We start from the raw sequence: 17694 nt of genomic DNA, 5'->3' as shown, positions 1-17694 counted from the left end.
TAGAAAAGCTACCTTCTACGGAATAAACAAGCCAATGAAATGTTCCTCGTACTAATGTCAAATAATTCATATTTTCAGATTCCAGAGCATAGTCACCTTGATAAATTTTAGTTTTTAGTGAGAGAATTTCGGTGGGTGCCTCTCCATTTTCTTCGGGAATCTTAATGACCTTATAGTCATCACTAGTTGGGTCATATCCCAATCCATGAATGTAACCATGAATTGCGGACTACTTAATTTTTTGTTAAATACCAAACTCTCTATTTTCTGTTTTAAAATAATGAAAATGTGTAAATAATATTCACCCAATAAATAAAAGATAAAAGAGAAAAAAATTACTAAGTAGGAAGTGAGAAACTAATGTTGAATCAAAAATATATTTTGAAGGGGGAAAAAACCAAAACAATGCATTTTTGAAAATTTGCTATTTATAAGGAGGAAAATAAAATAAAAAGATAAATATTCATATTAGCAAAAACAAAAAAAAGGTGTCACATCACCCATTCTAAAAAGGCATATTTATTGCTATTGGCTAATAGAGATCACATAAATAAAGAGGTCCGGAAGAATTTACAAAGAAAGAAAATGATAATATTAAAAACAAAAAAAATACAGATTTTTTTTCTTTTAGTAAAAGAGATTAGTAGTAATAATATAGAAAGAAATATATAAGGTAAAGATACTTATAATAATGAAGAAATAAAAAAAAATAAGGCATCTTTGATTATTTGCTAAAAAGATAGTAAATATATACCAAATAAAAAGAGGTGTCACCTTATTTATTTTATGTAAATGTAAAATACCAATTAAATACCAGTTCTTTGTCCTTTTTCCCCCTTCAAAATATATTTTTGAATTAAACATTAGTTCCTAACTTTCTACTTTTAGTAGTTAAATTATTCTACTGTTTTTTCTTTTATCTTTTATTTGTTGGGTGAATATTATTTACACAATTTTATTTTTAAAAAACAAGCTCCCATTCAACTTCAAAAAATAGATATTCTCTTGATCTTTGTGTTAAGATATGGCACCTGGGCCTACTCAACCCCAAAAGCTAGCTTATGAGGGGAGGTTTGTCCAAGTCCATATAAGGAGACCAAATTCTCATCCCTCTATCGATGTGGGACATCTTAACACTCCCCCGCACGCCCAGACCTCAACTAGAGCGTGAACACTTCTAAATGGGGCCCATCATCGGTGAACAACAAATTGGGATGGGCCTGACTCTGATACCATATAAAGATATGACACCTGAGTCTAACTCAACTAGAGGTGTGCATTCGGTTTTTCGGTTCGGTTTTGTGTTATTCGGTTTGGGTTTTTCGATTTTCGGTTTTGAAAAAGTATAACCCAATCCGAACAAAAAAAAAATGGTTCGGTTCGGTTTTTCTCTTTTCGGTTTGGTTTTTTTCGGTTTGGCTATTCGGTTATAACTTATTTCAGAACTAATTAATAACATAATCAAAGTTATATTTGCATGCTTAAAAAAATAAAAATTCCATATAAGGAAAAGTAATAATATTGAATCTCTTAAATATCCTTTCCATTATAATCACGAGTAAAACATTAAAACACAATACTATCAATAATTTCAATGAAACTAACTCTAAACTCTAAAGTACTATCACTAAACACAAATCGCATCGAGGTTGAACCATCAATTCAACTCATGTCTTCAATTAAGATCTCTTAAACCTGAAAAATGATGAAAAAACTTTTTAGAAAGAAGTAGATAAAACTTTCAAAAGCAAATAGCACACAAATAAAATAAAGCAAGAAAAAAGAGCAAACTGCAAAAGTAAAAAAGTTGACTAGCGCCGCTAATTCTAGTTCAGCTAATTTTTTTTTCATGAAAGTGCAAGTAATATGTGGTATTTATAGTTATAATGTAAAACCTAATGCCTAAAATTTAGTGAAATAGGATGACAACAATTTGATATGGGCATAAATATTACGGTAATACTGATTTACTAGTATCCTACTGCCTACATAGTAAACCTAAATATTATATGTGTAATTATTAATCTATTTATATATATATATATATATATATAATTCGGTTTTTCGGTTTTCATTTTTCTAAATCCGAAACCAAATCAAAAAACCAAACAAAGTAACTTATAAATCCAAAACCAAACCAAAAATCCAAATTACAATTCAATTTGATTTGGTTTGGTTTTTCGGTTTAATCCAAATAGTGCACACCCCTAAACTCAACGCCAAAAACTAGCTCATGACGAAAGGTTTGTCCAAGTCCATATAAGGAGATCAAATTTTCATCCATTTACTGATGTGGGATATCTTAACACTTCCCCGCACGGCCAGACCTCAACTGGAGTGTGAACACTTCTAAATAGGGGTCCATCATCGGTGAACAACAAATTGGAATGGAGCTGGCTCTGATACCATGCAAAGATATGACACATGGGCCTAACTCAATCCCAAAAGCTAGCTCATGAGGAGAGATTTGTCCAAGTCCATATAAGGAGACCAAATTCTCACCCCTCTACAGATGTGGGACATCTTAACACTTTGTACTGTATAATGTCTATTTTACTTTAATCTTTTGATCATTGTGAAAGAGTTGGTTTGGTCCTTGTGGAATCAAACTCAATGGAATATGAATTAATATGAAGATTTGGTAGGAAGATAATTAGTACAAAATAAAAGTCAAGATAATATTTTGGTAGGTGAAATTTAGGTAAACCATAAAATGGTTTCACATATTTAGCCTTGACATTTTTTGACACAAAGTAATGTCATAAATGACATCAATAGGAAGAATTCATTCCTATAAATAGATAGCTCTTAATTCATTTTCAAATCATCATCTCACTTGCCTTCTCACCTTCTAAGGCATTTGATGTTCTCTCTCTTGTAACATTTCACTTGTATTCTTTGTAGAGTGAAATAAATATTGGTGCAGTTGTTCTTTGGTGGAAGTAGGATCATTTTGATCTGAACCATGTTAAATATTGTTGTTCTTCCTTGTTCTTTATTTTCACGTTTTCGCTAACAATTGGTATCAGAGCCAAGGTTTTGTCTGAGTATGCTCTGTGGTTCCAGCATAGTCTGAACTTCCACATCAGAAAAGAATTACTTTGGTTTTCTGTATTTTCCAAATACATTGTAGTAGAAAAGGAAAAACAAGTAAAGATGAGTTCCATGAAGTTTGAAATTGATAGATTTAGTGGGCGCAACAACTTCAATATCCGGAAGATCTAGATGATGGTGTTACTGCGGAGGGAAGGTTCAATCCATGCTATTGACAGAAAGTACCCCGATAAGATATCGGATTCCGACAAATAAAAGATTGAAGGAGATGCATTGAGTGTAATCCAATTGTCCCTTGCACCTAACATACTTTGTGAAGTGAGTACAAGTACCGAGGAGACGGCTAGAGAATTATGGAAAAGCCTTGAAGGGCTTTACCAGGACCGGTCAGTGACAACAAGGATGTTGTTATAACGATGTCTTCACGCATTTAAAATGGAGTCAGGTACTTTGTTGCAGGACCATCTAGATGCATTCAACAAACTTGTGATGGACTTACAGACTGTTGGAATAAAAAGAGATGAGGAGACGCTAGCATGTGCTTTGCTAGTTTCATTGACTTCAAAATATCATATTATTGAGAATTTAATGATGTGTAGCAAAGATCCTATCACTCTTGAGCAAGTGCAGCAAGCATTTAACTCTTGTGATGTGCAGATGCATTTTGAAGGAGACAAAGGTGACGAAACTAGTGGACTCTTTGTGAGAGGTCGTACTAGCCAACAGGGAAGGAGAAAATCAAAGTACAGATCAAAGTCTCGTGTGAACAAGAAGAATGCGGAGTGTTGGGGCCGTCACAAGAAGGGGTACTTTCAACGAGATTGCCCTATGTCAAGGCGAGTGCATCCATTGTTGAGCAAGTACATGATTCTAATGATGATTATGTACTAACAACATCATGCAATAGTGGAGTCTATGACAACAGATAGGTCTTAGACTCTGCATATGACATTCCGAAGAGATTGGTTCAGCAGCTATGAAACAAGTGGAGGAACTGTATTAATGGGCAATAATGGAACTTGTAAAATAGTTGGCATTGGTTCAGTTCGTGTTCACTGCCATGATGGAATCATGAGGACTATTACAGAAGTTCGTCATGTTCCTGATCTGAAGAAGAGTTTGATCTCCCTGGGTATTTTGGATAAACAAGGCTACAAGTACATGAGTGAAGAAGGAGCTATGAAAGTGACTAAAGGGTCTTTAGTCATGCTGAAGGCCAACCTGGAGGATGGCCTCTACACACTTGTGGGAAGCACCATTATTGGATCTTTTAATGCATCTACACTGCAGTCATCTAATGATGACAAGACAAAATTATGGCATATGAGACTAGGCCAAATGAGCGCACGAGGATTAGAGATGTTAAGCAACCACAACCTTTTGAATGGTGAGAAGATCATCACACTTGAATTTTGTGAACATTGCATCTTCGGGAAGCAAAATAAGGTCAACTTCAGCACTGGCAAGCACAAGATGGGAGGGGTGCTACACTACATCCATTCAGATTTATGAGGTCCCCCTAAGCTTTCATCGAAGGGAGGAAAGAGGTATCTTCTCACATTCATTGATGATTTTTCACGAAAGGTGTGAGTGCGTTTCTTGAAGGCAAAAATGTGATGCTTTTGAAGCATTTAAAGAGTGGAAGATTTTGGTTGAAAATCAAATGGAGAGAAAAATCAAGTATCTTCGCACAAACAATGGCTTGGAGTTTTACAGTGAAGAGTTCAATGATTTTTGCAAAGTTTATGGGATCGCAAGACATAAAATGGTCAGGCACACACCACAACAGAATGGAGTTGCTGAGAGAATGAACAGAACTCTTCTTGAGAAGGCTCATTGTATGCTCTTACAAGCCAAGATGTCCAAAGTATTTTGGGCTGAAGCAGTTCATACTGCTTCTCATATTGTTAATCGATCTCCAGCATCAACGATTGACTTTAAGACTCCGAATGAGGTATGGTCAGGTGAAACCTCTAACTATTCATACTTGTGAATATTTGGGTATCCAACTTATTATTATGTTAATGAAGGATAGCTTGAACCAAGGGATAAAAAGGCGATATTCGTAGTGTATGTAGATGGAGTAAAAGGGTACAAACTTTGGTGTTTGTCCTTAATCAAATTTGTTGTTAGTAGAGATGTTACCTTTGACGAATCCTCTATACTTGATCCTCGTAAAGTTTATGTGGAGTTATCAAGAAACAAGAACAACGAGCAGGTGAAGCTACCAGTGGAGCTTACCAAGGAAAAGGATCAAGAGACTCAAATTGATTAGTCAAAAGATGCAGATCTTGAAGAATTTGTTGTCAATGAACCATACACAATTGCGAAGGGAAGGGACAAAAGGCAATTACGAAAACTGGAACGTCTTATAGAGTAAGAAAATTTGATTGCATATGCGTTCGTAGCTGCAGAAGAAGAGATTAACGATCTCGAACCCTCCTCGTATTTTAAATCAACTTCTTGCAAAGATGCTGCACAATGGCAGTTAGCCATGATGGAAGAGATGAAGTCTCTTCACAAAAATGAGACATGGGTCTTAATTAAAAGGCCAAAGGGGAAGAGGACAGTTGGATGCAAATGGGTCTACAGAAAGAAAGAGGGTATTCCAGAAGTGAAAGATGTTAGGTTCAAGGCGAGATTGGTTGCAAAGGGTTTCAGCCAGAAGGAGGGAATTGACTACAATGAGATCTTCTCTCCCGTCGTGAAACATAGGTCAATTCGCGTGGTACTAGCATTTGTTGCACAATTTGATTTAGAGCTTCAACAGCTTGATGTCAAAACTGATTTCTTACATGGTCATCTAGAAGAGACAATCTATATGGATAAGCCTGAAGGTTTCCTAGCTGAAGGAAATAAAGATCATGTATACCAACTGAAGAAGTTTTTGTATGGTATGAAGCAATCCCCTAGATAGTGGTATAAGAGGTTTGATGCATTCATGACTACACATGGATTTTTTAGGAGTGCATTTGATAGTTATGTGTATCACAAGAAGATGTCTGGTAACTCTATGATTTATCTATTGTTGTATGTTAATGATATGCTTATTGTTGCTAACAACATCACAGAGATAAATATTTTGAAGAAACTGTTAAGCAAGGAATTTGACATGAAGGATTTGGGAGCTGCAAAGAAAATCCTTGGAATGGAGATTTCAAGAGAAGACGGTGTTGTACATCTTTCTCAAAAGAGGTACATCGAAAAGGTTCTTGAGAGATTCAATATGCATATGAACAAGCCTGTAAGTACACCTTTAGCTTCTCATTTCAAGCTTTCAGAGTTACAAATTCCCTAGTCTATGGATGAGGTGGAGCATATGTCAAAGGTTCCTTTTGCGAGCACAATTGGAAGTATTATGTATGTTATGGTGTGCACATGTCCAGATATTTCTCAATTTGTAAGTGTGGTAAGCAGGTACATGGAAAATCCAAGAAAAAGGCATTTGGGAAGCTGTGAAGTGGATATTGAGATATCTCAACGGAGCTCCTAATGTTGGCCTAACCTTTTGGAAAAGTGAAGGTATTTCAATTCTCGGTTATGTAGATTTTGACTATGCAGGGGATCTTGATAGAAGGAGGTCCACAGCTGGATATATCTTTACTCTCGTTGGTAGTGTCATTAGTTGGAAATCGACTTTACAGACGATTGTCGCTTTGTCTACAATATAGGCAGAATATATGGTCGCAACGGAGGCAGTGAAAGAAGCTATTTGGTTGAAACGTTTGGTGGAAGAATTGAGTTTGATTTAGCTGGAATCAACTCTAAGATGTGATAGACAAAGTGCTATTCATTTGATTAAAAATCAAAGATTTCATGAGCGCACCAAACACATTGATGTCATATTCCATTTTATTAGAGATGTCGTAGAAGAGGGAGCTATCAAGGTTGAGAATGTTTTCACAGACGATAATGATGCATACATGTTGACTAAGATAGTCCCACTTGCCAAGTTTGCACACTGCAAGGACTTAGCGGGAGTATGCATCAAGTGATGCAACTCTGGGAGAGCAACTGCTAGGTGGAGCTAATATGTTCAACAAATGTTTGATTCTTCTTGTTTCTTATAACGGGATTGCCCAGTAAGCTTAGAAGTTTTGGCCGGAGTTGTCTATACGCATGCTCGAAACGCAAATCAAGGTGGAGATTGAAAGAGTTGGTTTGGTCCTTGTGGAATCAAACTCAATTGAAGATGAATTAATATGAAGATTTGGTAGGAAGATAATTAGTACAAAATAAATGTCAAGATAGTATCTTGGTAGGTGAAATTTAGGTAAACCATAAAATGGTTTCACATATTTAACCTTGACATTTTTTGACATATAGTGATGTCATGGATGACATCAATAGGAAAAATTTATTCCTATAAATAGTTAGCTCTTAATTCATTTTCAAATCATCCTCTCACTTGCCTTCTCACCTTCTAAGGCATTTGATGTTCTCTCTTGTAGTATTTCACTTGTATTCTTTGTAGAGTGAAATAAATATTGGTGCAGTTGTTCTTTGGTGGACGTAGGATCATTTTGATCTGAACCACGTTAAATATTGTTGTTCTTCCTTGTTCTTTAATTTCACGTTTCCGCTAACACATTGATTTACGAGTATTTCTTATCTGAAAAATATTAGCAATTTAAAAGTTTGAAATAGACTTAAATCTCCCACATCACCCATTAATTTGCATATAAATCTCTCAACTTTTCCCTTCTTCAACAACTTTTTAATTTATTGTTGTTCAAATTCAAGTACGATTGAAAAAATATTTTGGTCATATTAGTACCAATTAATTAATAATATTTGATAATATAAAAGTTTTGCTAATAAGCTATACTGATCATTAAGCTTTCAAAGAATTGTACTTCGAACTCTACAACGAATAGTTACTATAGTTAAAGATAGAGGTGTCCAAGAATAATGGTGTGTTGCTGTCAAAATAAAACAAAAAAATATTGTACTATTTGAGGTTCAAATCCAAAACTTCTTAATTTGGATGGGCATACATTACCACTATTGCCGAAGCTTTGACTTTTGTTAAGGGAGTCCAACTTTAAATATATATATCCTTTAAATGTAGAATTTGACATAGCTATGCCCCTGCCGTAGATGACTTCGTAGATGAAGTTTCAGAGACTATACTGAAAAGCCTGAGTTCTATGATTGGAAACCACAAGTCGTATATGCGTTCACGAGTCGTAGATAGAGTTCGTAGATGAGATTCAGAGATATGCCAAAAAGCCGGATGTTTACGAGTGGTAACCATGACCCATAAATATTTTTCCTAGATTTTCTTTCACATTTTACGTTTATTTTCTGATATGAGACTAAAAGAAAAACAAGTCCTTAATTTGTTTGTGTTATTGAATTTGGAGAGAATTCATACTTTGATTCTTGGTTTTTACTTTGAGTTATAATTCAAGATTTCAGGTTTTTACTATTCATGTTGTAAGTGTATGATTATGCATTATTCATTAATCATTGTTCATATATGTAACGACCCAACCCGCTAGTGATATTGTCCTCTTTGAGCCTTGGCCCTCACGACTTTACAATGCGTCACTAGTTGCTAATGTCTGCTTACTTATATACCCAACATCTCTCCTGTGTTTTGCCAATGTGAGACTTCTTATCTTAAGTTGGGGAGTCACATACAGCCCTTCTATGGACTCAACGTTCTCTCTTCCGTTAAGTAGTCAATCACGTCAAGGGTTAGCTTGAGGATCAACAATGGTTATCGAGTGCTGGCCATGTCCAGGATGTAGGCTCAGGGCGTGATAGTATCATACAATTATAAGTAACTAAACCCACAACTAGGGTTGGGGGAACTATGAAGACTTAACTAAGTAGACCTAATATTTAGTAATTTTTGAATGTAGTGCATGCATATATTGCTTTTCCCTTCGTATTATTTTTTTAACGGTTGCAAACGTTAGAACTCACCTTATTCTTACTTGCTTGACCAAAGGGGTAACAAATTGGAAAATGGACTATATAACAGAGATTTGAGACTATCAACCCTTATCTAATAGCCTGACCTTGCTCGAAAATAGTTAATTTGAAATCAAAGATAAGGGTTAGTAAAGCAAACACTCGTAGACGAATCAAGTTGCGTGGTGATATTCAACTATTTAGGGGGCCAACTACTTAGGTGAAATTAACTTACCGATCTGACATGCTACACACTAAGAGAAGTTACTAATATGCGGTCTTACTTAGTTATGACTTCATTGGCAAATACACAATCCTAATTTCATCCCTCATTGATTTATAAACACATTTACTTGATATTCTATTACTTTCTACTTATGAAAAACATAACGATTGCTTGTTAGACAACCCCCCCCCCCCACAAAAAAGTTGTTAGAACACCCCCCCCCCCCCCCAAATAATACGATATGATTAAGAGCGTATTTAACCAAATAATTATACTAAAAATAGAAGAAAAATATTATCTGGCGCTATGGATCCAGAATCAGAGAGTCAAAGGGCAGAGTTAAACCGAGAGCAAAGTGGAAAAAAGACAAAGATTTGCAATATTACACAATCAACATTAGACAAGAAAGATAATTACTGAAAACTAGAAATCAGCAATGGATTTAAACAAGTTTTTGGTGCCTATCACATTACAACAAAAATAGATGTTAGCGGCAATTATAAATATGCACATTAACAAAGAGTACTAAAGTATTTACTGACTTTAGTTAATCACCATAGGATTCAATGTCACTATAGGCTTTAAGGACATTTACAAAAAATGTTAATTACCTCTAAAAAACATATTTAGTGACAATTAAGTTATTGTGGCTAAATTGTCACTAAAGATCATTTTTGGTGTTCTTGCAAAGCAAGTATGTTACTTCCATTTAGGTAGTCTTGGGTCTCATATTTAGGTTTCCATACCCAAGCAGGCTATCCATAGGATAAGTGAAAATACTGTTGATCCTTTCAGATGTGAGGTGGAAAATATTTACCACTATTAATTAATAAACCAATAATTGTTGTTCAGTATTTACCTACCATTATTAATAATTCATAGTTCATATTATCAGTCAATTAGCCAATAGGAATGAAACATAACTATTAATTATAATAATTATGCATAATTGTTGTTTACCTACCATTAAATAAATTATTTAGCAATTAGTCAGAGCTGATACATACACTCTAATTGCGCCATTCAAAACTCTTATTATTTTTTGATTTTCTTGTACTAGACAACTCCTTGTGGTAGATTCAATTCATCATCATTGAGGTGAGTTTGTTGATCCATAATTATATTTTTCATACTTCAGAAGTTTTTTAGAAAATTTCAAGAGATTATTCATCTACTGAAAAGTGAAACCTAATATATCTTGCTAGACTATGTGAATTTGTTGGTAAATACTTATTCGCACTGGTTGCTTACATCAAACAATGTAAATTTACTCTAGTTAAGTGATTTAATGAGGTGAGACTGCATCTTAATTATCGAATTTGGGGGCTTTAAGGAGAGAGAGAAAGGAGGCGCACATAACTTTGCCCACCAAGGCTTAGACTAATTGGGAGGAAAGTGAACCTAAAACTTCTTGGTTCTCCACCCAATTTCATTGACTACTAGGCTACACTCTTGGGTGCAACGCTATATCTGAAATTCTTGATCATTTGAAAGGAATGTTCTTGTGCCAACAGTAACCAGTTGGTTAAGAAGTCTCTAGGCTTGACCAACAACATAATTGATTGTTCTAGCTATGTACGTAGGATAAAAGTGTCTATTTGTTCAATTTTATATAAATTTAAGTGTCTACTTATGCACATGCAAATTTAGAGGACATAGATGACAACTGAAACCAAGTTAAATTGTATTATGCCCTTCTTTCTAATTGAAACCTATTTAGGTCGCGCATATCCCCAATTATATGATACTCTTTTCACACAAGGACATACCAAAATGTACCAAGACAAAAATGACTAACTTTGAGCTACCACCTAAAGCAACTTGTTGATGATAAGAATTATATTAGACCATCGATTTGTAGCATATACATTTTGGAGACTCTTCTTGTTCCTCCAAACCTCGAAAATATAGAATAAACTAATCAATTCCTAATTTTTACAAGCCCCTCCCAAAACCAGACAAATTTAAACAATTACTGTGGATATGGTCTTGTATGGAACAATATGAACACCGAAAAGCACCTTCAATAGCTTGTATTTTAATTACTGGAAAAAAGTCATATTTGCTCTTGTACTTCAAGAAATAAGCTATATTTGTCCTTCTTTATATTTTTTTCGATATATTTTCCCTTGTTGTGTGAACTTGCAGGCAATTTCTACTTTATCTATAGAAGATGGCTGAAAATAGCATTGAAGTTGTGTTAGATCACCTAAAAAAAATCAAATGTGGAGGCGATATGAATAGCGTCAGGATTGATCAAATGGAGACACTTGAAATGGAGCTAAGATTTTTTAAAACTTTTATCAACTACTCTGATACTTTGGTGCCTAATGTCTTTTTCATGGTCAAAATGAAAAAGAAGGCCCAATTGATTGAGGTGATGTTTTACTCTGTTCATGGCGAAACCGAAACTACTACATATCTTAATGTGGAAAGTCTAGTATCACAGTTGCGGGAATTTGTTGAAGGTAATACTAGTTCAAGGTTGAATTATGAGCTGGATGATTTCCATCTGTTAGAATATATGGATTATCTCAACAAGAATCTAAATGATGCACTGAGGTATCTAGTCAAGTCTGGCCGTGTTTTGATAAAAGAAATCAAAATGCTTCAGAAGAAAATGAGATATCTAAGATACTTATATGGCACAGAGTTAAATAGTTATGTCGACCATGAGAAGTTGAAAGGTTTGCGTACCCGAATTCAGTTTATGGCTGAAAATGTGGGACACTTTTGTCTTTCAATTTGGGTTTATAATGATGATGCCGATTTAAAAGAGGATGAAGAAGATGTTGATTTGAAGGAGGATGAAGATGATGCCGATTTAAAAGAGGATGAAGATGATGCCGATTTAAAAGAGGATGAAAATGATACTGATAAAGATTTAGAAGAAGATGGAGATGATACATTTTGTTTCGAGATTAAGCCTCCTTATCTACTATTCTTGGTTGTGCTAGTGGAGCTGGAAATGAAGAAGATTTTTCTAAGTGAGCTTAAGGCTTCAAAGTTAACTCGATCAAGAACTTTCAAGGACAAGAAATTACCAAAAATATTTTTAGATCATCTCCGTAGTCTTCTGGTGTATCTTAGAGATAAAAAACCTAAGAAATTCATAACTAATGTATCTGCTCAAAACATTGATGATGTGATAGAGTTTTTGTTGGTTTTTCTCGGTGAAGTGCCAAATGATGTTATTAATGAAAAGAGGTTGAATGAAGCCTTAGAAATGATTGGAGTTCTTGTGGGCGACATACTATGTGTAGTTCAAATGCTTCCTGTAGGATCTACAATCAGAGAAGACACCAACAAGATATTGGAGAAAATTGAAGATCTAAAGGCACGAGTGGAGACGTACTACAAATCCTTAAAATTCATTCCATCTCATGAGTTTCCCACTGTTGGTGGATTGAGCTTTGTTGATTCTCTGCTTAGAAAATTGAATGAGATGTTGAAATCTGAAACAGGTTTAGGTTTCATGATGAAGCCTCATATTGGCATTTTAGAGAAAGAGCTCTCATCTCTAACATATGTTTTTAAAGATGCTGCAAAGGTGCAGCACGAACATGAAGTTCTTAAAGATTTTCAGAAGTATACTGTCAGTTTGGCATATGAAGCTGAAGTTGCTATCGACTTTATTCTTGTTCAATATAATGTTCTTGAACATTGTTTTTGTTCACTTCCTGGAATCATAAAAGAGATCAAGCATATCTATACAGAGGTGACCAAGATGTGGTCGAAGAACCTCTCCGTTAGGCCCTACTCTGTGGTTGAGCTATCTAAACATCTGCCAATTGAATATAGCAATCTTATGAATGACGAGGAGATTGTGGGTTTTGAGAAAGCGGAAGAAACAATAAGTCATCATCTGACTCGAGGGACAAATAAACTAGATGCCATCCCTATTGTTGGGATGGGGGGACAAGGCAAAACAACTTGTGCTAGAAAGTTGTATAATAATGTCAGCATTGTTCACCATTTTGATGTTCGAGCATGGTGCATCATTTCCCAAACATATAATCGAAGAGAGCTATTACAAGTGATTTTCAGTCAAGTTATAGGTTCCAAGGACAATGGAGATAAGGATGATGTCCTTGCCAAACTGTTGAGGAGAAGCTTAATGAGTAAGAGATATCTCATTGTCTTGGATGATATGTGGGATTGTATGGCGTGGGATGACTTAAGGCTTTGTTTTCCAGATGATGGAAATAGAAGCAGAATAGTAATAACAACTCGACTTGAGAAAGTCGGTGCCCATGTCATGCACCATATTGATCCTTATTTCCTTCCATTCCTCACACCAGAAGAGAGTTGCCAATTGTTGCAGAAAAAAGTATTTCAGCAGGAAGGTTGCCCACCCGAACTACAAAATGTGAGTCTAGCACTTGCAAAAAGGTGCAAAGGATTGCCTCTTGTGGTCATCTTAGCTGCTGGAATAATTAAAAGGAATAAAGTGGATGAATCTTGGTGGCGTGAAGTTCAAAAAGCTCTATTTTCCTATCTTGATTGTGAGACTGAAGACTATAGTCGGGCAAGTATGCTTTTAAGTTATGATAACTTACCCGATTATTTAAAGCCTTGCCTTCTCTACATGGGGATGTTTCCGGAGGATGTGAGTATTCGAGTGTCTAAATTGATAAGCTTATGGATCGCAGAAGGATTCATTCAAAACAGTGAATCTGGGAGATTAATGGAAGAGGAAGCTGAAGGTTACTTGATGGATCTCATTCACAGTAATGTGGTAATGGTTTCAACGAGAGGATATAACAGTAAAGTCAAATACTGCCATGTCCATGATGTAGTGCTTCACTTTTGCTTGGAGAAGAGTAGAGAAGAAAAGTTTATGCTGGTAGTTAAGGCAAATCGTTACCAATTTCGACCTTATGATTGGAACGAAAATCGAGTGAGCTTCAGTTTCAATAACGAGCGTTCCAAGTTTGCATCTCTGAGATCCAAAACACGAACCAAGACTTTCTACCAACACTTGAGGTCACTGATAATGACGAATGGAGTAGGTTATGAGTGGAATCCCTTCCGTCATGATGTTTATCAATTGATACTTGTTAAGGTCTTGGATTTAAGTTCTCATAGTGTGGCTCTTTTGCGGTCAGCTCAATTGCAACCACTAATTCACCTGAAGTACCTCGCAGTTAACACACTTAGCTTTAGTTTTCATCCAGAATTTCATCTGCCCCATCTGGAAACTTTATTTCTGAATTGTCATTGCGCGTCTACATTGTTACCAGCCATTTTTTGGAAAATGGAAAAATTAAGGCATGTTGAGATTTCTTCTGCTGAATTTGATTTGGAAAACAACAAGCAGGGGATCTTTGAAGAATGCTCTAAATTGGAAAATTTGAGGACATTAGGGAATGTTGTATTTCCAATTGATCAAGTTGATAGCCCGGATGTGTTGTCACGGAGGTGTCCTAATCTTCAAGAACTTCACATCTCTGTTAACGGAGATAATGATTCTGCAGAGATTTGTCTCAAATTGGAGAGCTTTAAGCAGCTTCACATACTTCGCCTTAATTTTATTAAGTCGTCCCAAGATGTATCCAAGCTACAGTTGCCTTCAAATTTAAAGAAGTTGGTATTATACAGGATTCATATAGAAAGCATGATTCCTGTCATTGCGGGACTACCAAATCTGGAGTATCTCCAATTAGCAGGTGGAGATCTTATTCAATCCAAAGAATGGAGCCTTGGAGATATCACATTGCATAAACTTAAGCTCTTGAAACTGGTGTCATTAGGTATCTCAAGGTGGGATGCCTCGGAGGAATCCTTTCCCCAGCTCGAAACACTTGTTATAAAAAGGTGTGATGAGCTCGAGGAGATCCCCATTAGCTTTGCTTATATTTCAACACTGAAACTGGTTAAGTTGATTCAGTACAAGAATAAATTTCTGGAGGCTTCAGCTGAGAGAATTAAGGAAGAAGTCGAAGCAATTGAAGGATGTGACCGTCTTAACCTCATCATTATGGAAGTAAGTAGAAACAAATTCCTATGTGCTGTTTTTGAGTATCTACGTGCATCTAATTTGATAACAATATGTTCAATACAGGATAGCTAGTCATGAATGTAGAAGAGAAAATCAGTGTTTCCTCGCATCCATTGGTATGTTGTTTCAACTGATTGATTTGAAATTCATCACTGATCTTCAGCATTCTTGATCCACAATCTTATTTAGTTTTTCTCCCTGATGGACCAATTTGCAACCAAAATGAAAAGAAAAAAAGCAGCCACGAGTCATAATTGATTGCCTTTTCTTTGATTCTTGATCAGGTAATTGTTGTGATGACTGATGGCAGAGTTGACAGAAGTGTGGAATGTACTTCAACATTGAATTTGTCCATGATGTAGGCATTTTTGTTGAAATTGAGTTTATTTTAGTGACGCGGAATATGCTGCCATGGAGAATGGCAGTGTTTTAGTGAAGACTAGTATGCTGAAGAAGGCGAAGAAACCAAAGGTTACTGTTGCTGAGGCTGCTACAATGATTGACAACTCTGATCTCTCTGTTTTTCTAGTTGATATATCAGTGAGTTGTGAATTTGAAAAATCTAATATGTTGTATCAACGGTATTAGAACTTAGAAGTCATTATCCATCTTTTTGACACTAATATTACATTTGAAGCTAATTTCAAATCGTTGATGCCGAGTTTAATAGTAACGCGGGTGAATTTTATGTGTGTATATTCTCAAAGAATGTCAATTGTATGCAGATTGTTAAGCAAAAAAAAAAAATGTCGCTTCCCAATTTATCTATTTGTCTTGGCGTGTCTTCTACCTCGGGATGGGTGGGTGTGTTTCACAACCAACCTTGTGGAGATATTATCTTGAGTTGAGTTGTAATAAGTGGCGATCTGAAATTTTTTCCCATCATTTTACCATTGAAATTGTTGAGTTCTGGTTGTTGAATCTAGCCATTCAACCATGTGAAGAGATCATTTGGTGGAACTAAAGAAGGTACTACAAGTGGTTGAGATAAGTATTCTTGAAGTGGTTCGTTGAAGTTCATAGGGAACTCATTTGAATTTAGTACATTGAAATTGTCAAGTTCTCGGTGTTGGTTCTACCCGTTCAACCCTGCAAAGAAATCATTCTGTGGAACCAAAGAAGGTACTGCGCGCAGGTGGTTGAGGTAAGGTGACTCATTTGAATTTAGTACATTGAAATTGTCGAGTTCTGGTTGTTGGTTCCTACCATCCAACCCTGTGAAGAGATCATTCGATTCAACTAAACAAGGTACTGCAGGTGGTCACTACAACAAATAATAAATTTTGCGATAATCATTTAGCGGCAATAATATAAGTACCACTTTATTATATTTAGTGCAAATAATATAATAAAGATATTTATAATCAACACATTATATAAATGTCACTAAGGGCTTTAGCACTCTGAATGCAATAACATTAACTCAACTGTCGCTAAATGTTTTTACGATATCAATATTTTTGCTAAAAGAAAAATCTATTGCCACTAAATGCTTATTTTGCTATAGTGGGTTGAGGTAAGTATACTTTTTGAAGTGGTTTGTTGAAGTTCATAGGGGACTCATTTGAATTTAGAACATTAAAATTGTTGAGTTCTAGATCTTGAATCCATCCATTCAACCCTGCGAAGAAATCATTTGATGGAACTAAAGAAGGTATTGTTATGGAATGGAAGAAACTAGAAAGAAAAATTAAAGAGAGAATGAATGATAACTCTTTGTATTGATTCATTGATTCAAATAGAAGAGTACATCACTATTTATAAATAATTAAGGAGAATAAAATATATTATTTTCCTTCTAGATACTAAACTAAAAGGAAACTAAATATTTTGCAATTAATGTAAACCTTTGACTTGAAAGGAAATTAAATACTATAGAATATTTTTAGACTAAAAAGAAAAAAGTAAAAAGATTCTACCAAATTTCAACAGGTATATCATGTGGTTGAGGTAAGTATACTTCTTGGAGTGGTTTGTTGAAGTTTATAGGGAATTCATTCGAATTTAGTATATTGAAATGCTTGAGTTCTAGATCTTGATTCCAGTCATTCAACCATGCGAAGATATCATTTGATTGAACTAAAGAAGGTAATGAAGGTGGTTGAGGTAAGTATAATTTTTGAAGTAGTTCGTGGAAGTTCATAAGGAATTCATTTGAATTCAGTTTATTGGGATGATTTCTAGAAATGTATTGAAATGTTTCATAAGAATGTGTGGCAATATGTGTATAGGCACCTAATAGAAGCAAGTCAAAAATCTGAACACGAGACTAATAATCCCATGTTCAGCATTTATGCTAGCATCTTGTTGTGAGAAAATCTTCTTTCAATCTTTTGTATCACCATAGCGATAGTTTGAGATTGATACTAAAGATTCTAATTATTGTTTATGGCATGTGCTTGGGATCCATGGGTTTCCGTCGTTTGTTGGGATATGTGATGTGATATTGGTTGTGTATAAGAATGAAATTTAGATGGATTTGGTTGCTTTT

General features: G+C 35.2%; 1 protein-coding gene across 1 annotated transcript; it reads left to right on the top strand.

The window, feature by feature from the left end:
* The first annotated feature begins 11254 nt into the window (after positions 1-11254).
* On the top strand, positions 11255-15826 carry LOC102584660 (putative late blight resistance protein homolog R1A-3). Its single transcript, XM_015313502.1, has 3 exons — positions 11255-15188; positions 15267-15319; positions 15488-15826. Exons 1-2 carry the CDS (start codon positions 11376-11378, stop codon positions 15273-15275), a joined length of 3822 nt encoding a protein of 1273 aa, XP_015168988.1. The 5' UTR covers positions 11255-11375; the 3' UTR covers positions 15276-15319; positions 15488-15826.
* The last annotated feature ends 1868 nt before the right edge of the window (positions 15827-17694 follow it).

This window comes from Solanum tuberosum, unplaced genomic scaffold (genome assembly GCF_000226075.1).
Source record: "Solanum tuberosum cultivar DM 1-3 516 R44 unplaced genomic scaffold, SolTub_3.0 scf00248, whole genome shotgun sequence".
NCBI classification, from domain to species: domain Eukaryota; kingdom Viridiplantae; phylum Streptophyta; class Magnoliopsida; order Solanales; family Solanaceae; genus Solanum; species Solanum tuberosum.
The sequence above is the reverse complement of the archived record's forward strand: the minus strand, read 5'-3'. Positions and strand labels throughout refer to the sequence as shown.